Source organism: Notamacropus eugenii, chromosome 1, assembly GCF_028372415.1.
Source record: "Notamacropus eugenii isolate mMacEug1 chromosome 1, mMacEug1.pri_v2, whole genome shotgun sequence".
NCBI lineage: Eukaryota > Metazoa > Chordata > Mammalia > Diprotodontia > Macropodidae > Notamacropus > Notamacropus eugenii.
Window position 1 is genome coordinate 530,077,468 of NC_092872.1, and position 21,010 is coordinate 530,098,477.

At 40.6% G+C, this 21,010-nt stretch overlaps 1 protein-coding gene across 2 annotated transcripts in view; it reads left to right on the forward strand.

Moving 5' to 3' along the window:
- The window catches only part of PLB1 (phospholipase B1), a 227,650-nt gene that overhangs the window by 21,286 nt on the left and 185,354 nt on the right, over positions 1-21,010 (forward strand). For both annotated transcript variants that reach the window (XM_072634072.1, XM_072634073.1), the window contains exon 2: positions 888-1,075. In XM_072634072.1, coding sequence (XP_072490173.1) covers positions 1,027-1,075 — 49 coding nt within the window. In that variant the 5' untranslated portion in view covers positions 888-1,026. The remainder of the gene's footprint in view (positions 1-887; positions 1,076-21,010) is intronic.

Below are 21,010 nucleotides of genomic sequence, written 5' to 3' on the forward strand. Positions count from 1 at the left end.
CAGCATTTGTAGCTAACTCTCTGATTTTATCACCACAGGGAATGTTCATCCTATCTGTATTACTTTGGATTCCAGAATTCAATTATCAAATTCAAAAATCAAAATACAACTCAGGTGCCACCCTCCAAGATGCCTTTCTTGACCTCCCTGTTTATTGGTGTTTTCTTACTCTTGCATTTGCATTGTTTGGCATGTGTATTTGCTTACTCATGCACGTCTTCTATTCCCTGTGCCCAAGAGTGAACGTAAGCTTCTTAAGGTCAAGGACCTTTTGACTTCTAGTGCTTTGTGACTTGCTATGAGCAGAGTATAGAATAAAATGTTGGTCATTCCATCTGTTGAGCTATTCTGATAGAGCCAAGGCAGAGAATTCTAGAGTCAGAAGACTGGGAGGGCATTGGAGTCTCCTAGAAATGGAAAGGGCTGATGTGCTAAACTTCATGTCCACAGTATACTCTGTCCTCCTTCCCCCCTTTTCCCTGCCTCTCCCATTGAAACAATCAAATGAATGAAATCTGCTGTCCACACTTCTGCTAGAGCTTGGTGGCCTCTTTAGCTGGCCATGGCAGCTGTACTGACCATACATGCTAGAGGGCATGTGACACCATTAGACAAGTCCAGCTAACAATGACTGAGCACTCTGTGTGTGTGTGTGTGTGTGTGTGTGTGTGTGTGTGTGTGTGTGTAGGAGAGTGTGAGAAGGTGGGATATTCTGCATTCCTCTCGACTTCTAGGACCCACACTCTGGAGAGAGCAAACTTGTCCATTCTCTTCCAACCAAGGGACCTGCTGCTGCAGCAATGTTAATATTTATCACTTTACAGCCTGCCATTGCGCTCTATCAAAGGTGCTATATAATTTATAGCATGTTCATTATCAACCCACAGCAAAGTATAAAAGGGGAGGAAGAGTAACAGTTCATCTATCTGGGAAACAGAGAAGAGTGACAACATTTCATCCACTGGCCAGGCGGGAGCTCCTGAGGCGAAAGCTTCGGAAAAGCAAGCTTTTCACCAGAGTACCACAATGAGACGGCAGCCAAGCCTCTTCCTCCTGGGGCTGCTTCTGCTGAAAGGTAAGGTTCCTGCTTGTTTTCAGCTCATGCTGTGCTGGAGATTTTGGCCACAAGGGCTCTGCCTTGCTCTCTTACTTAACCTGTTTTGGTTGAGTGTGGAGTTTGGGGATAAAAAGTATTCTTTTAAGAATAAAAAAAAAAAAAACTTGGGTGAGATAAAGAAATTGTTTAGAATAGTTAGAAAACAAATCTGCTTCTTAGTGACCTGGGTGAGCCTCCAAAAAGAGACTTGGAGTTGGATATAACAAGTGTGAGTAGGTGAGGGGCATAGAGATAGGGCAAGGATAGGGTTGGTAGCTAGGCGAGCAGTGCACTGTCTTATGTCTCTCATTTCAAAAGTATGGACAGACCAGACCCCAAGACAGCACACTCATCAGGGCTGCCCTTTTTCTCTGTACTGGAATTTTGTTATATCTAAAAATGATGGAAATAAGTGGACCTTGGAAATTTCTGGGAACAGGATTTGACCCCGTCTGCTTTCTACTCATCTTTTTCTCCTTCTCTCCCTATTCCTTGTGCTCTCCCATTCTCCTTATTTCACTCACCTTTCTCTCTGCTCACATCTGCTCTCCTGGCTGCCTCACAAATAGAGGATCAGGAACTCCTTTTGAGTTTTCTTTCTCCTCCTTCAGCCTGACACAAGCTGGGAGATGGTAAAGTCTAAGCCACTTCCATCATCTCCTTGTCTTCTTATCAGGGTCTTGGCGTTCTTTCATATGCTGGGAGGTTGAGTTTGAATCATGAAAGAAGGGCAGTCTATGGGACAGTAGAAAGAATTCTGAATCTGGGGCAAGGTGTCCTTTGTTTGAATCTAAGCTCTTCAGCTTATTCACTAGCTGTGTACCCATAGGCAAGATGGTTGGGTCTCTGGGTCTCAGTTTCCCTCAGTTTCCATCCCTATAAACTAATAATATACTATGTGTTAGGCACTGTGCTAAGTGTTTTACAAATATTATCTCACTTGATCTTCCCAACAACTGTGGGGGAGGTAAGTATTGTTATTATCCTCATTTGTACAGATGAGGAAACTGAGGCAAATGGAGGCTAAATGGCTTACCCAAGGTCACACAGATAATGAGTGTCTGAAGAAGGATTTGAACTTGAGTCTTCCTGATTCCAGGGCCAGTGCTCTATTCTTTGCACCACCTAGCTGCCTCCTATAGCCAAATGATACCTTTTAACTCCAAATCCTATAACAGTCTAAAAAGATTAGGGAATGAACAGCCTTTAAATGCCTGCAGGACTGTAGCTCTAATATAAAATTGGAGTCTTCCATTTTCGGTTTCTAATCAACTAGTATTATTTAATCATCTACTATATGTAACAGGAAGTTAGGTCACCTACTTGAGGTAGGTAGGAGTGGAGCTGGGGCCTTGAGGAAAGGGCAGATAGTATGGAACAGTTGCCCTTGGGGTTGTGATCACTAAATGCAGTAAGTTCCTAGCTGAGGTCCCATAGCCTGAGTATATAGTAGACCCCCATCAGTATATGACTTTCTCTAGCACCATCTGATAGCTTGGAAATAAAGGGCAGAAAAGATGGAGGATAAGGGTTACTCAGAGATGGGAACAGTAGGAGGAAAAGGTGGCAAATGATTTGAGGGCAGAGGATAGTGCATTGGTGAAGTGGTTGACTGGGTAAATGAAGACTGTGAAGGGAAAATAGTGAAGTCAGAAGAGGAGTTATTGAATTGGAAAGGAGCAAGGAATTGGGGTACAAGGGTCACATTGAGGATCAAGAACCATGGGAGAAACCACAGAATTTAGTGAGAATCATTAGTTAAAATAGGAAACTAGCAGATAGAGGGCTTGGGTGAGCAACCCATGATGGCCTCCCCAGCAGCAGACTCACCCCACTGTCTCACCCCACTCACAACAACTGAGGGTATGCTTCATGCTCCTTGACCACTTGTCTTATGAAATTTCTAGTTAGCACTGAGAAGGAGTGAGATGATGGGGAGAGGTGGGAGGACAGGAGACTGTGACCAGAGAAGGAAGTTGCAGAATTTAGCATCTAGTAAGTGTTATAATTTGGTGAGGTCTGAGGTCTGACTGACCCTGTGGATGGCCTGTATTTAAAAAGGTGATAATGTAATTGGTTTCTGTAACTTCATAATATGACACAGGTAATGTCTACACATCTACATTGTGATATTGTAAAATGATGAGGTCTAACAGCAACATGTAGCAGGTAGAAAAGGTACTAAAACCAAAATGAGAAGCATAATTCTTACTCGTGTGACTTTATGCAAGTCACTTAGTGTCTTTGAAGCTCATTTTCCTCATCTGAAAAACAAAGATAATTTGTGAGAAACAAATGAGATAATCCTCTGCCATGTTCTATGCCTCAACTTGGTAGGGTTGTGACCCTGGTCTTTCTCAGGCTCTAACTAAAGTTATGGCAGAGGAGTCCAAATTCTGACAACTCCTAGTGATCTGTCCAAGGTTTGAGTATGGACCAGTGATGGGCCGTATGCCTGCCATTGGAGTACCAGATGAACTATAGTTGAAAAGGCTTTTTATCAGTAGGTTGGCAGCAGAGTGAAGATTTTTGTTTTGTTATAGCTACTCTCCCAACATATCTACTATTGCAAAGAGTAATTGGAGTCTCTGAGTGAAAGAAGACTTTTACCAACAAAAATAGATTCTGTAATTATGTACAATGAACAGGAGCTTACTATGCTTTATTGTCCTAGAGCACAATACAAGTGAAAGTTGTATAATCTCACTGCCTTGGCAACCACTATGCAGTTGGTTGAATTGACTGGTGTGTGATTTATTGGAAAGGGAGCTAAAAGTTCCAGATGGGTGACCACAACTTGTGGTGACAAGTAGAGGGGGGACTTCAGGGGTAGATCAACCTATAATTACAAGCCTTCTTATTTGTTTTAATCCAGAAACAGAGGTGAGACAAAAAGGTTTGTCAAAGTTAATGGGTGCTGTAGCACTTCAGGTTGTGAAGGGGTGAAGAACTGGAAGAACAAAGAGGGACCTATGGGTGAAAGTCATGATGAGGGCTCATAATGCTTTCAAAAGGCTCTGAAGAGCTGAAGCAAGATGGAAACTCCCAAGGCAGACTAGAAAGTCTAAACCCAGCTTTCTTTATGGTTCATCCATTAAGCCTTAGTTCAAGTGCCACCTTATCCAGAAGCATTCTATTCCCTTCTGCCCCCTCTAAGTCAGAAGAAATCTCCTTCTGAACTCTTGAAGCACTTTAACTCTTAGGGGACCAGTTATATTCTTTTCTGTATGTATGTCCACGTGTCTTCATCTCATTCCTCTTACTAGATTTTGGTAATTTGCTTTATCTATACCTGTCTTGGCCCCTCTCTGTCTCTCTTTGTCTCTATCTCTGTCCATCTCTGTTTCTTTTTCTGTCTCTTTTATATTAGTAAAGAGTTTGTCTTTGGTGCTAGTGTTTTCAAAAAACCAGTTTCATTTGAAAAGTATTTTTGTTTTTCAAATAGACTTAAGCTTCTTAGATTTTTTTTTTTTTGGATTTCTACCTTTGTCCTTATTTGAAAGTTACTAATTTTTCTTAAAGACTACTTTTTATCCTCATTCAGTTCCTTAACCATTTCTTACTTTTTTTGTTGATTTAAGAATTTGGGGATATCAATATCCCCCTAAAGAATATTTTCACTGTATCGCATTAATTTTGGCATGTTATCATTACAATTTTTGTTTAACATAATTATTTATTGCATCTACAATGTATTCTTAAACCTATTATTTAGAATTAAATTATTTAGTCTTGGTTTTATGTCTAAGCCCTTTGTTAATGTTTCCTTTGTTGCTTATAATTTCTATATTGTGATCTGCAAATGATACTTTTAATATTTCTGTCTTTTCTGCATTGATTTGATAAAGCAATTATTAAGGACCTAGTACGAGCCAGATGCTGTAAGAAGTTCTAGGAATATAAATGTAAGCAGACAAGATAATCCCTTCCCTCAAGTAGTTTACTATGTATCGGAGGAGGACAACACATAAAGTAGAGTCAGCTGGCTGGGAAATCTACCCAAGGAAAGGTTATAGTTCCTGATAGATTAGGCTAAGGCTCTCCTAGCAAAGCCCCAGGTGCAGGGATTATCAGGAAGATGCTGGTTATGATCTAGGACATTCAATGAAGTCACCCACAGCCCTTAAGTTAGTTTCAAGCTTTCACTGGAACAACAGCTATACAGCTCCATATGAAAACCCCAACTAATAGAGCATAGTCCCAATAATTGGGATTTTACTGTGTTTTTTTCTTTTAATTTTTCCATGGGGATTATCTTTCCACGATTTCTTTTGGATTCTTTTCTTTTTATTGTAGCCTGTTTTCTTTGTTTGATTCATTCCTTATTATTTTTGAGGTATAAGTAGAGAGAACTAGATTTGACCATGACCTTTCACTCTGCCATCTTGGAACTGTCTCACATGGCTTGTTATAGATGAAGCCACTTCATTTCCCCTCCTAGAATTAGTAAGCTCCTTGAGGGTAGAGTCTGTCTTATTCATCATTGTGTCCCCTATGATGCTTTGCACAGAGGTGGCACTATGTTTCACCTTTCCTCAACTATACTTTGGGATGTACAATGGCTCTGTCTTGACGGATTCAGTAAAGATGTGTATGTTCATCCTTGCTGAAGAAGACCATGCCCTCAGAGAAATGATACATGACGACTTTGTTTTGAGTGAGGGAGGGCTGTGCAGGTCACCAACCTCACTTCTCCAGAGCCATCTGAATCCAGTAACCAGACATTCATCAGGATGACTGGAGATGACCCAGGATGAGGCAACTGGGGTTAAGTGACTTGCCCAAGGTCACACAGCTAGTGAGTGTCAAGTGTCTGAGGTGAGATTTGAACTCAGGTCCTCCTGACGCCTGCACTGGTGCTCTAGTCACTGCACCACCTAGCTGCCAAGTAAAGATGTAGGAATTTAGAAAATATGATTAATTTTTAGATCCAACACCCATGATCCCTTGGACAAAATGTGAACTGCTCTCATTACAGGGTGTGTTAAAGTTCATATGAATGTGGCTCCACCTTAGCTGTCCCACCTCTTTATTAGTGTTCTAGTACCTAGGGCCTTCTGCTTTTCCCTTGGTGACTGGTGGAATAATACTGTATTCTAATATAGCCCTTGGCCCATAGGAGCCACTCAATGTTCGATCAAAAGTTTTGTGTTTGCATGAGGAACCAAAAGACATTAGCATCTTTCCTGTTTCTCACTGTGTATGTGACACACATATACATTTATATATATCATATGCACATATAAAATACACACACATATATGTATATATGGTATTGGTATGTACTCTTGTTATGTATCTGTTGTTACAATATGTGTGGATCTTCTGTTTCTTTTGAATGTAACCTGTGTATTCAGTTGCCATCTGCCACTTTGTTGTGTGCTATTTGGGGAGTACATGTGCTGTGTTTGGAGGGAGCAAAATAAGCAGCCCAGGACAGAAGCATACAGTTAACAGACACTATATGTGCGCTTGATGTAGAATATATAGAATATTGTGAGGCAGAAGAAGAGACCACCTAATCTTCTTCATCCCCCCCATTTTAACAATTTAGCAAATTGAGGACCATAGAGGTAAAATGACCTACGCAATGTCACAAAGACTTTTTTTTCAGTCTTCTCTGAATTCTACCCCTTACGTGTTAGGAGCTGGGGGAGGGGGCAATAGGCAGAGAGGAGAAAAGGAAGAAATAGCTATATCTGTGCTTGCAAGAGGACACAGGAACCTGCAGTTCTGGGAGGTATTTAAAAGTAGCATTCTGTCTTTGTTTCCTCCAATCTCCAATGAAAAAGTGGTTCTCCTTGCCAAGGCCAACCTCTCCAGGAAGGACTGTTTCTGTCCCCTTGATTCCATCTCCTCCCATCTTATCTTCTCTAGGAGCTTGCCTCCTAGAACGCATAAACATTCTCTATTTCAGTTAAATCAGCCCACTAGCCATTCCGTGTACATGACATTCTGTTTGCTAAGTGACTCCTTAGGTTTCGAATGTACTTTTCCCTCCCCTCTACCTCATTGAATCTCTTGAGGTTTTCTTTTCAGTATTTTTCTCTAGGAGAAACCTTAAGAGACCATGGCATCCAATCCCTTCATATTTCAGATGAGGAAACTGAGGCTCAGAATGCTTAAGCGACTTGGGTCTTGAGTCTGGAAATATGATAGAAGAACCAAAGCCCCTGGATCCTACTGAGGCTGCTAGGTGGTACAGCAGACAGAGTACAGGGTCTGGATTTCAAATCCAGCCTCAGACACTTGCTAACTAGCTGTATGACCTTGGGTAAATCACATAACCTCTATCTGCCTAAGTTTTCTCAGCTGTAAAATAAGGATAATAACACCAATATCACTTGTGTGGCCTTGCACAAGTCATTTAACCAGTTTAGAATTCCTAAGTCTCATTTATAGCAGCTGCTTCATCATATAAAGAACAAGGTAGCAATAGATCATCACGAACAACGAAAAGACACACTGTTAGAAAAGTGTGCAGAGGACCTGGCACACAATAAGCACCATATAAATGTTAGTTATTTTTATTACTACCATGGATAGGCAAGTACTGGCAGTTGGGACATTTGGTTCCAAAAGTAGATTTAAGCCTGAGGATACTAGCAAGCTGAGCGTGTTTTGTGTTCCAAAGAGCTTGGTGTCTGGGGCAAGGAGTTTCCTGAAGAGGAAAAGCACATTCTAGCCAAGGCTCTGAGAAGTTGACAGATCCTTCCTTATTGGGGAAAAAGTGCCTAGAAAGGCATTTTCCTTAGCTCAATCACTGAGTATTTGGAGCATCTAACTTTTTTAAAAAGGAAGAGACTACACTAGCTAAGGACTTCTGCTGGAGCCATTTAAAATAAAAGCAAGAATAATGACTTGTTCCCAGAGAGCTTCTACTTGAACTAAAAAAAAAAGCGAGAATGAGAGGACTAGGAGAGGTTGTGATGACGATGATGGTGGTGGTGGTGGTGGTGGTGATGATGGTGATGATGATGATGATGATTTGACAAATGGAACCTAAAGTGCTTTACCTTCTGATGGAGTGTTTGAAACAGCTAAGGTTCAAGAGTGGAATCCAAAGGCCTTCCATGAACAACCTCTATATGACCTTGGCCAACAATATGTCAGCAAAGACATGGTGGAACAAATAGATGAGTCATAAGGATTTGCTTATAAAAACGAAAGGGTAATAAATTCAGGACCAGGTCACTGACAAAAAATTGTAGAAGAATCATTCTTATGGAACCCAGACATAGTGATCAATGTAAATTATATATAGATATGATAGGATGACCTAGGTTATTATGATCAGCGGGACAGACTGGGCTGATAGGATGGGAATAAGCATTTATATCATGGCACTTTACTTAGCACCTTTATGACTACTCATTTGATCATCACAACAATCTGTGAAATAAGTGCTATTACCACCCCCATTTTACTATTAAGGAAATTGAGCCTTAGTTTCCTCAACTACAACATGGATATAATAATAGCACCTACTGCCCAGGGCTATTAGGAGCTAAACTGAAAAAAAAAATTAATATTCAGTTTTTTTCAGTTGTGTCTGACTCTTCGTGACCCCATTTGGCACTTTCTTGGTGGAATGGTTTGCCATTTCCTTCTCCAGCCCATTTTACAGATGAGGAAACTGAGGCAAATAGGGTTGAGTGCCTTGCCCAGGGTCACATAGCTAGCAAGTATCTGAGACTAAATATGAACTCATGAAGATGAGTCTTCCTGATTCCAAGGCCAGTGTTCTATCCACCCAGCTAGCTGCCCCAATCTTATTGATGTCCTTTGCTTTTATATCACATTCATTTCTAGATGTATCTCTCTTTTCTAGGTAGAAAGCCTCACCTTATAAAAATATTAATAATTATAATTACTTGGCAAAAACTAACCCTCACCCAAACCATTTCCATAATACATCAAATATTCTGCAGCTATAGTCCCCTCTTTAAAAAGGTAGGTGATGGTATGTATACTTCTGTTTTTAGCTATCTGTTATTGCCTGAGACATTTTGGGGTCCCTTTTCTGAGGCCCTGGAGAATGTCACAGAATCAGAAATTTAGTGCTTAATGGAACTTTAGAAACCATAGCCCAGTTGCCTCATTGTATAAGTGAGGAAATTGAAGCTCAGAAACTTGGGTCACACCATCAGTGGGAGAGACAGGATTTGCACCTTGAGTCTCTGACTCCAAATCTTTAAAGAAAGGAGATACGCTGTGTTGGGACCAGGGAGGGAAGCGGAGAAAATTTGGAATTCAAAATCTTCTGGTAGTGAATGTTGAAAACTAAAAATAAGCTAACAAATAAAGAGCCACAAATAAATAAATAAATGGTGAGCCCCCCTACAGCATGGAAATTTAACAAAAAAGGAGAGAGTTACATATTCTCCGTGTAGCACTTTGTGGAAGGAAACATGAACACCAGTAACTATCATACAAGGCCGAATATGCTAAGTGCAGGGAAGTCTAGACATACTGCTAGGAGAAGTTTGAGGAGGGAAAGCTTGCTTCTGGTTGTGCAAATCAGTTCTTCATGGTGGCCATGGGACTGAAATTGGGCCTTGAAGGAAGAGAGGATTTTCAAAAGACAGAGATGGGGGGGGGGGGAAGGGAGGGACAGGTGCGGGTGGTGCTGAAGCGTGCCAGTAGACCATTCCAGGCATGTGGCCAATGATACCGAAGAGACAGAACTGGACTGAACTGGGGGTCAGGGGGGCGTGGAATGTTGAAATAGTAGTTTGGCTGCAGCCTCTGGCTGCTGGGAGTAATGGGAGATAAAACTGTAGGGCAGATAAGGCACTCTGGGGTGTTTCATAACAACACCCACTCCCGCCCTCAGTTGCCTAGTTACTAACAATGAGCCCTGTGGAAATGCATGGGGCAAATGAGATTGAAACTCTTACCCTAGTTCTTGTGGGGGCAGGGGACTGAACAATTCCTGCTCAAGCCAGAGGATCTTGTCCAGGAAGAGGATGCAGCAGATCCCTGGGAGGGTGGAAGACTGTCTTTCTGAGGCTCAGCTTTCTCATCTTTCAAATGAAGGGGTAGCCTCCAAGGCACCAGCCACACTGAAATGTCTGATCCTACCTGTGACTCTGGATATGTGTGCCAGGTTATGAAGCAGTCTTCATTGGGCCATAGTAAAGATAATCATTCATCTAAGTCAGGGGTACTCATCCTTTTGTGTGATGAAAGATACTCTTTATTCTTCTTAAACTTTGAGATCACAGAAGGTTGAAGCTATGGGGAGGGGAGGGGCAGTGAGTTCCCTGAGCAGGATGCAGGATGGGAGAAAAGATGCTACCATCTCCCCAGAATGCCTAGCCTGCATAGGATTCCAACAAACCAATGAATAATAATAGAGAAAGTAGTAGCGACAATAAATGGGATTAGTGATCTCAGGTAAAACCTGGGTCTGAATCCAACTTCCACTTACTAGCTATGTTTCTTTGGACAAATCACTTCTCACTTTCCTCCTCTGTTAAATGAGTGGATTAGGTGAGATCAGAGGTTTTTAACTGGGGTCCATGGATAAATCAGAGGGTCTATGGACTTGGATGAGAAAAAAAAAATCACATCTTAATTTAATATAATTGTTTTACTTTGTAATACTGTGAATTTTATGAATTAAAATTATTTTTTCTGAAAAGGTCTTCACCAGATTGACAAATTGACACAAACAAGGTAGAGTTAGACAATCTCTTAGACATCCCTTCCAATTCTTCCATCATCAATCAATCAATAAAAAGTACTAGGTGCCAGGCACTAAATCCCATGATCCCTTGAATTATGGGATGGGACTTGATCAAGTCACTCCTGCTTTGTTGCCTAATTAGTAAGACTTAGTCTATCTACCTCACAGGTTAATGGCAAGAATTAAAGGAGAAAATGGAAATAATTTTGTAATCCATACAGAATCATCACTATTATCCACAGCCCCTGGTCTCTCAGTTTGGTCCTTGATCTATGAGCCAAGCTCAAGACTCCTGAGACAAGGATGGTGCTAATTACCAGAGATAATGGAGCCCTTTGAAAACTAGTTGCAAAGAAATATTCAAAGTCCTGAGCATGTGTCTAAACGACTGTTCTCTGGCATGTTTACTCTATGACATTTGAGACAAAGAAAAAAAAAATGAACAGAGTAGTGCAATCCCAGCTCTGCCATTTAGTTACTGTGATAAAGTGGGCACTTTATTCTTCTGTGCCTCAGTTTCCCCCTTTGCTATAAAAGAGTGGGTGTGGCCTAAATGTTCTCTCAGGCTTTTTGCTGTGCTAATGTTCTATTCTGTAATTCATGGTTCTACTAGAAGACAGAGCCTGAGGACAGACAATACATAACTTGGAATTTGTACGCTCAGGGCAAGTGCCACAAATCATTCCTTGGGCCTATGACCAAAGTCAGTCAAGTCTTCAGTTAGGAGTGGAATAGCCTGCAGTACCACAGGAGAAAGAGTAGACAGGGAGCAGAGGACGCTGGCTTGAGGCTACAACTCTGGAAGCCAATACCAGGGAAGCAATTGCACAGGGCAAAGAGAATAGGATGTTGGGGAGGAGGATCTCTCTTCTACTGAAATCTCTCAGTTCTCTATTCTGGCAAGTTATTTTCCATGATGAGAAATTAAGCTCTATTGTTTCTACAATCCCAAAGACTGTGTAAGAGCTTTCTGTCCCTCTAAACTTGGTACCTACTAAATTTTGCACTCCTCAGCAAAGCCCCTTTTACTTTGCCCTAGTTCTGTCTCTGCCTGTATCTTATTGGAACTTCTCATGGATCCTCTAGAGCAGTATTCTGCACACAGAATGTTGTCTGCCTTATGATAAAACTCTCCAAATTTAGGGAGGCTACTCTTTCGAGGACAGACACATATAGCCTACTAGGTGGTACAGGGGATAGACTACTGGGTTTAAAGTCAGGAAGAGCTGAGGTTAAGTCTGGCCTTAGACACTTACTTAGATGTGTGACCCTGGGCAAGTCACTTAACCCAGATTGCCTCAATTTCCTCATCTATAAAAGTGGAGAAAATAATAGTACCTACCCTCCAGGGTTGCTGTGACTATCAGATGAGACAATAATTGTAAGGTGCTTGCATAGCATCTGCGACGATTATTGTTGCTGGTGTTATGATAATTACCAGTATCTGCTGTCTGGTAAATTCTGTCAAAGCTTAGCGTAGCTTTGGAGAACCCAGGGTGACCTCTTCTCCACTATAAGGACCACGACAGGACTTCAGTGGAAGGATTCTTCAGTTACTGACACCCCCCTCCCCCCAGTTGTTTATTTGTGTCCAACTGTTCATGACCTCATAGACCATAACATGTGAATATTATCCTTGGAGTTTTCTTGGCAAAGATGCTGGAGTAGTTTGCCATTTCCTTCTCCAGCAGATTAAGGAAAATAGGTCAAGTGACTCACAGCTAGTAAGTGTGGATAGTAGTAAGAGGCTGATTTGAACTCAGATCTTCTTGAGTTCTTTAGCACTCTATCCACTGAGCCACCTAGCTGCCACCTACCTACCTACCCCTAAAACACACAGATACAAAAGAAGGTGCAGAGCCAAATTCCATTTGCTTCTTTCTATTGGGATATGACAGTTGTCTTAGACAAGAGGAAAACAAGCAATCTCCCATTGATCTGTAATGGCAAATCATTGGATCAAAGAGGCCTTGTGTTTTTGATGGAAGGAACATTGCACCTCAGGGATCAGGAAATCTGGGATCAATCTTTAGTTTTACTAATTATAGGCTTTGTTACCACCATCAGTAAATGGGGATAATTTCCCTTTCTCTCTCTCTCTCTCTTAATGACTGTTGCATAAGAAATCCAGGATGACCCAGGGCCATAGACTCATAGATCTAGGCCTAGAAGGGGCCTGAGAGTCATCTAGTCCAACACTTCTCATTATATAGATGAGACTGAGCTGAGGCTCAGAGGAGTTGGTGACTTGCTCATGGTCACATGAGGAGTAAGGAGCAGAGACAGGATTTGAACTTGGATTATCTGACTCCAAATGCTTCAGTGGGTCATTGCGATTTGTTCTGATTTTCCTCAGGGTCAGTTTAGTTCTATACTAAGGATATTTCTGTGGTCCAGATTTGGTTGTTTGTCTTTTTTTTTTTTTTTTAAATCTAGAACTGTGATTTCTTTGATATAGGAAACTCACTCTACCAGTTCAGACACCTGCCTTGCAATTTAGTCTTAGAGAACTGTTTGGAGGCATCGAGGGGCTGGGCAACTTATCCAGCTAGGGTCATAGAGCCAAGTTGTGTCAAGAGCAAGATTTGAATCCAGGTCACCACTACATTGAGGCTGTCTCTAGCTGGGTCCTTATTAGAGTATGCCCACAAGGACAGGGAGCTACATTGTGTGTGCTTGTATGTTGGAGGTTGAGTGCATTGAGTGCGCCTGAATCTGGGTGTTGCCCCAGAAAGAGTCCTGGCCTGGGAAAGGAGACCTGGCCTCTGGTCTCAGCTCTGTCATCCGATTGTTGAGGGACTTTGAGCAAGTCACCTCACCTTTATGGCCCTTGATTTCGTCATCTCTAAAATAAAGGCATTCAAAGAAATGCTCTTAATGAGGGATGAGTTTCTGACCTCTGATAAAGAGAATTAAGATGGACTATAGCCATAGAAATAAAGGAGAGGAAGCTAGATTTCTGAGTCCCCTTTACTGGCCTCTCTTCACTTTCTATTATCTCTGTTACCCATTTACCATTAGAGATGCCCTGTTTCAGCCTCTTTCCAGACCATTTAGCCGTCTTTTTGTGTAACTCCCAAGCTTAGCATTCTAATCTTTTTTTAGAGCTTCTAAACTTAGAATTAATATCCCTCATTTTATAGATGGAAAAATTACAGTCCAGAGAGTAGATATTTCCTGTCTGTGATCAGTGAATTGATAGCAGAACCACCATTTTGATATTTATCTCCAATAAAATAAAATGACTGGAGGTAGTGAAACTTTTAACTTTTATTTAGCAAACGGGGTTTACCTAACAAGCTAGATTATCTGGTTTCCCAGCAAACAAGAAACTAGAAGTGGATAGGACAAAACTGCTAGAGGAAAATATGATGAGACCAGGAGAAGAATCAGAGGTTAACACTTCCGTACTCTGAAAGCTGTGAATCAGTACCAGTCCCTTGCTCATGCAACCCAAGCACAATTGATGAGCAGAGATATCTTCTGTAGATGGAATAAATGATGGTTTGTGCATGCATGTATTTTTCCTCACTAGGATGGACCTATGATTTCATTGGTATTGGGAAATTCTCAGGGTGGAAAGACCTCTATTGATGCTGAAACTTAGAGCCTTAAATAGTTGCTCAGGTCAGAAAAGGACAAGTGACTTGCCCATGGTCATATGACTGAAATGAGTCAGAGGCAAAAATTGTAGTCAGGTCTTCTGAACTCCAACTCTTACAGACTTTCTATCCAAATCCAAACACAACTCCAGGCAAAAGCCTAAAAGGGTTTGTCCTCATGATTACTACCTTGGTAGGTCTCCTCCAAAGGCAGGAATGAGTTGACTGTCATGTATATTCATGTAATGATCATCTTACTGTCTCCCTTTATCCATTATGTCTCTCAAATCTACATGGATGCTAGAATCACCTTTCTGTATATTCTCAATGAATGGATAGTAATAGATATATACTATGAGGGAAGAGGTACCCCAACTTTTTATGCTAAGAAGGGGTTCTCATGCTGGGAATAGTTGGATACCATGGTACCAGTGCTTTATTCCAGTCAGAATCACAGTGTTTGTCAGGCAACTGATAAAAGTAACCTCTGCTAATGTACTGATAGGTAGTAAAGGATTAAATTGTACCTTTCAGGTACAACTGTTGAATTGCAAACAAAGGCATGTTGGAAGCTATGCCTAACCGGAAAGGTGGTGTTGTTTTCATTCCTTTCAGTCATGTCTGACTCTTCATGACCCCATTTTGGGGTTTTCTTGGCAAAGACCCTGGAGTGGTTTGTCATTTCCTTCTCCAGCTCATCTTACAGATGAGGAACTGAGGCAAACAGGGTTAAGTGACTTGCCCAGACAGCAAGTAAGTGTGTGAGGCCAGATTTGAATCCACAAGATGAGTCTTCCTCATTCCAGACCTGGCACTCTATTCATTGTGCCACCTAGTTGCCCTTTCCGGAAGGGTTAACAATTTCAAACCAAAAGCAGACTCATGATGATAGAGGATAAATGCAAAGTTGGTGACTTTTGCCTCTCAAGTCATCTTATATAGGTAGCACCCTGCCTGGGAAATAAAGAAAGAATAATATGATGAAAAAAGCTGTAGCATGAATGGGGGGAAGAGGAAGGATGGGAAGATAATGTATAGATCTAACCAATGGCAACTGACTAGATGTATGGAGTGAGGGAGAGAAGGGAGCTGAGGATCATAAGGTTTTGAACATGGGTGTCTGGAAGGATGGTGGTGCCCTTGACAGAAATGGGGATGTTAGGGAGAAGTAGATTTGACAGAAATGATGAGCTTCATTTTGGAATGTGGAATTTGAGCTACTTAAGGAACAAATCTCTCATTGGAGATGTCCAGTAAGCAGTTAGTGATATAGGAGTTGAAAGCTGTAATCCAGCACATTGGTTAGACTTCCTGTGGTGAAAGTACTGTAAATCCCCAGTTTTGATCTTTGGTTCCAATATAAGGGAAAAAAATTTTGCAACAATTAAAGCTGCCCTGAAGGGGAATGGACTGCCTTGGTAATTGGGGAGTTCCCTATCACTTTATGAAGGCTGAATGATCATAAGACTTTGAAATGGAAGAGATATAGTTCAAACTCATGATTTTATAGGTTTGCAAACTGGGACCCAAAGGGGTTAAATGTCTTCCCCTTCAAGGTCATATGACTAGCAAATAATGAAGCCAGTATTCAAATTCAGGTCTTCTGACTCCAAATCCAATACGCCTCCAAAAATACTATAGCTGCCTTGCAGAATTATGAAGTCTTCAAACCTGAGTTGGAAGAGACCTCAGGAACATTTGGTTCAACATATGCCTGACAGGAATACCCCCTCCTCATTCACCTATTCAGATGATGTATTCAGCTCATTCAGGCTGACATCTAACAATCAAGAATATGGTATTGTTTTATCTTCATACCCACTTACACGCCCTTATCGCTATCTTTAATACATGTTTCTTAACAATTAGTATCTTCACATCTTTGCTAGTCATTAAAAATCTTGAACTTTTTTGAAATCTTTGTTTTGTTCATATCATTAATAGAGAAATTAGAGTTGTTCAAACAAAGATACCTCTGAGGTTTCATGTCACACCCAGAAAAATGTCAAAAATGAGACTACTAAACACAAGAATTATCCATTTTGGGGGGCTTACTGACTAGAAGTGTTTGTTTGTGTAGATGAAGACTCTGGGAAGCTGCTTTAAGACCCCTCTCACCCCCAGTTTTGAGAACCCAGATGTTGTACTTCGCTGTCTAGTAACTATGGGCAGATAGTTGGAACTGTACTGTCTGAATTCGGGCAGAGGAAGCCATGTCTGTTGATCTTTGATTTCTCTGTATTTTCTTTGAAGTTCAGGGTGCTGACTCCCCTGAACTAGGTGAATGATATATGTGCTTTGTTAAAGGAATGATACATGTGCTTGATTCAAGTGATTGTTAACTCCTCAAAAAAAGAGAATTATCCATTTTGGAGGAGTTATCTAAATACAGGTACCCTAATGCATTGATGGTAAAGCTATTGTGAATTTATTTCATCATTTTAGAAAGCAATTTGGAATAATGCAAATAAATGGACATTAAAGTGGCTATATCTTTTGACTAGAAGATTCCATTGTTAGGCACATGACCCCAATAGGTAAATGACAAAAACAAAGGTTCTACATACACCAAGACAGTTGTGTTGTTGTTTAGTCAAGTCTTCATGACCCCATTTGGGGTTTTCTTGGCAAAGATACTGAAGTGGTTTCCTCCTCCAGATCATCACAGATGAGGAAACTGAGGCTAAACAGGATTACATGACTTGTGCAGGGTCACACAGCTAAGTCTCTGAGGCCAGATTTGAAATCAAGAAGATGAATCTTCTTGGCTCCAGGTCCAGCACTCTATCCACTGTGCCACCTAGCTGTCCAAGATATTTTTAGCAGCACTTTTTGTGGTAGTAAAGAATTGGAAACGAAGTAGATACCTATTGGTTGGGGAATGGTTAAACACATTGTGGTACATAAATGTAACAGAATATTATTTTGCTGTAAGAATAGAGAAGCATGGAAAGACTTAATGTAAACTGACACAAAGTGAAGTAGGCAGAACCAGGAAAACAATATACAAAAATGACTGTTGCAGTGTAAATGGAAAGAACAACAAGACAACTTGGTATTGAATGTCCTGAAATCATGACCAAGGTTGTCTCCAAAGAAAAGATGTGAGAAATTGCCTCTCCCTACCCCTTCCTTTCTAGGTGTGTATCAAACATTGCATCTATTATCAGACTTTTTTTGTTTTTTAAATATATTGACCAGATTTGCTGATTCCAGTCCCACCCTCCGCCCCCATCATGTTGTTGCTCTTTTTAAAGTTCTTTGAGAGTAGGGGATGGCATTCTTTGAGGGAAGAGTGGAAAGGATTCAGTGGGATATGTAGGCACAAGATACAGAAATCTATTTTTTAAAACCTTAATTGAATTTGTTTGTTAAACTATTCTCTTTCCAAGTTTCAGGAATTCCTATGTGGTCAAATTTGGTTTCTTGTCCTAGAATCTCTGCTTGGCCTTGCCTATTACCCATGTAGTTTTGTGCATTTCTGTATCTGAGGTTTTGGGTTTCACTGACTATATTTTTGGAAGTTGGTTTTTTTTTCTTTTAAATTATCAGCTCTCTACTGATATTCTTCCTAGGTTGTACCTGCTACCCTCTGTGACCCCTATACATAGACAAATGTTCTCCCTCCCTTTTCCATTTAACGTTCTCTTGATTAGATTCACAAGGTACCAGGCAAATACATTTTTTTACAGTCCTTATTAGGTGCACTCAATGCCATTTGAAAATTCCAGACAACTTCTTAACCAGTTCAGTTCTCAAATCCGTCTCTCTTCTGAAGCCTCTACTTTAGCTGTCAGCAGTGATGGATACACTGCCCAAGCCCATCACGGATGAGAGTTCCCCATTTTGGTGGATTATTTTTGAACCTTTAACCAGTTTTTCAGGGAACCCTATAATTTGGAGAGTAAAGAGGTGTTTGTCTTCTATTATTGCAGAGGACCCAGCCTGCACTTTGTCTCTTCAGAGGTGTTATTTACAGACACCAAGACATAATGCACTCTCTATGGGTCACTGCAAAACTCCCCTTTAACTCAATGCTTGTTAGAAGCAAAGTCTTTTATTTTCTGCCATTTATATTTTTAACTGGTGAATAATTCTTGTGGTGAGCAACCATGATAAATGATCTGCCTGCTATGCTGGGAGTCCAGTTGCTAGGGGCTCCAAAGCAGGGCTTTACTTATTTTTGGTAAGTCATTCTGCTTTGCCTCTCTATAGCTACCTTGCTCAGCTTCCTTTGATTTCCCATAAGCACACAGGTAATGATAGTGTAGGGTAGTATTTGAATGCAGGTATCTCTTAAATCTTGTTTCTGTTTTCCATTCTATTCCATTCCTTCTCTGTGCCATTGCTATGATTCTGTGATTCTAACATCTCTAAAATCACTTGAACTATACCTAGGATTAAAAAAGCAATTTGATAAGTACAAAATGGGGAGACATGGCTAGAAACTGTTAATGTGAAGAAGGTCTAGGGAGATTGGGTCTGACGGAGCTCACCTATAATCCCTGCTACAGGGGAAACTAAGGCTGATGGATCGCTTGAGCTCAGGAGCTATGAGCTGAAGCAGATTAAGCTGATCTGGTGGCTACACTAAATCTGGCATCAGTGTGGTGAGCCAACAGACTGCCTATGGAGGGTGCAGACTGTCACAGCCTGGAAATGAAGCAGGTCAAAGCTCCCATGCTCATGAGTCTGCTGGAATTGTGATAGCCACTGTGTTGATCAGAGTTCCTAAGTCTTTCAGAGTTGTTTCTCTTTACAATATTGTTCTCCTGGTTCTGCTCACTTCACTTCACATCAGTTCATGTATGTCTTCTCAGGTTTCTCTAAAACCTCTAAAACCAATATTTCTTACAGCAAACTTCATTCAACTTTTAAGTGTTGGAGCCATCAAACTCAAGTACAGTGACTCTCATGGTCTTTCTACTACACCATGCTCCTGTAAAACTCATGCCCTATCAGTACACAGTGGCAGTGCAATCATCATCATTAGGGTCAAGCCATTAAGAGAAAGGAAAAGCAGTTATTTGGTGTTATTCTTGTGAAGAAAGTAGGGACTTGAGGTCATTAGTCTCTGCCTTTGCCTTCAGCCAGGACTGCACCAAAATCATTGAAATTAGTTTTCAGTTGCCCTTGTTTCAGTTTTTAATCCTCCTTGACCACTTGGAAGCATTTGGCACTATTGATTCTCCTCCTGGATATTTTCTCTTCCCTGAGTTTTCATGATTCTGCTTTCTATTGGTTCTCCTACTTCTTGGGCCATTCCTTCTCAGTCTCTTTTGCTAGATCACTTCCTATGCCCCATCATGTATGCATGAATTAAATGATTAATTCAGGTTTTCATCACCTCATGAATTGATTAGGGCAATAGCATGCTGGTGAGTCTGCCTTCTTCAAACCTCTCCCTACTCCAATCCATTCTCCATTCAACCACTAAAGTGATTTTACAAAAATGAAAATCTGGTCATGTCACCCTCCCTACTGAATAAACCCTGAGGATTCCTGTTGCCTCCTGGAGCAAATGCAAAATGTTCTATTTGGCATTTAAAGTCCTTCATAACCTAGCCCCCTCCTTTTCCAATCTTTTTAGACCTTCCTCTTGTCAGATATTCTTCATTTCATGACATTGGCCTCCTGACTGTTGAACAAACAAGATACTCTATTTCTCAGCAATGGACATTTCTATGACTATTCCCTATACTTGGAACATTTTCTTTCCCATGCTTCCAACTACTGACCTCACTGGCTTCAAGTCCCAACTAAAATTATAACTTTTATAGGAAATCTACCCAAACTCCTCGTATTTCCAGTTCTTTCCTTCTTTTAATTATTTTCTCTTCTCCTATATATAACTTATTTTGTATATATTTGTTTCTATGGCTCCTCCTTTATATTATAAGCCGCTTAAGGGCAATAACTTTGTTTTTGCCTCTTTTCGTATCTTCAGTGCTTAACGCAGTGCCTGGCACATAGTAGGCACTTAACAAATGTTTGCTAAATTGAATTGTAGGAGATGAGAAGAATTGTAAAGATATTCCTATAGGTCATAATTGTTTGGCCAATTAAAGACCTCAGAACTCTGTCTAAAAAGGCAAATAAAGATGATTTTAAATGTCTAATGGTGAAATACATCTCCCATCTCTTGGCAGAGAAATGATGATGGATTAATGATGCAGGGTGAGATATATATTCTCAGACCTGAACAATGTGTTGGTGGTCTATATAAATCAATTACTAGAGAAGGTTTCTCTAATTCCCTTGATATTTTAGATATTTTGTTCTTCCAGATGAATTTTGATATTATTTTTTCTAGTTCTAGAAAATAATTTACTAGTAGTTTGATTAGTATGGCACCAAATAAGTAAATTAATTTAGGTAGAATTGTCATTTTTATTATATTAGCTCAGTCCACCCATGAGCAACTGATGTTTTTCCACTTACTTAGATCTGACTTTATTTGTGCAAAAAAGTGTTTTGTATCCTTTGACCATTTATCATTTGGGGAATGACTTATATTCTTGTACATTTGACACAGTTCTCTATATATTTTAGAAATGAGGCCTTTATCACAGACACTAGTTGCAAAAATTCTTTCCCAGTTTTTGGCTTCCCTCCTGATCT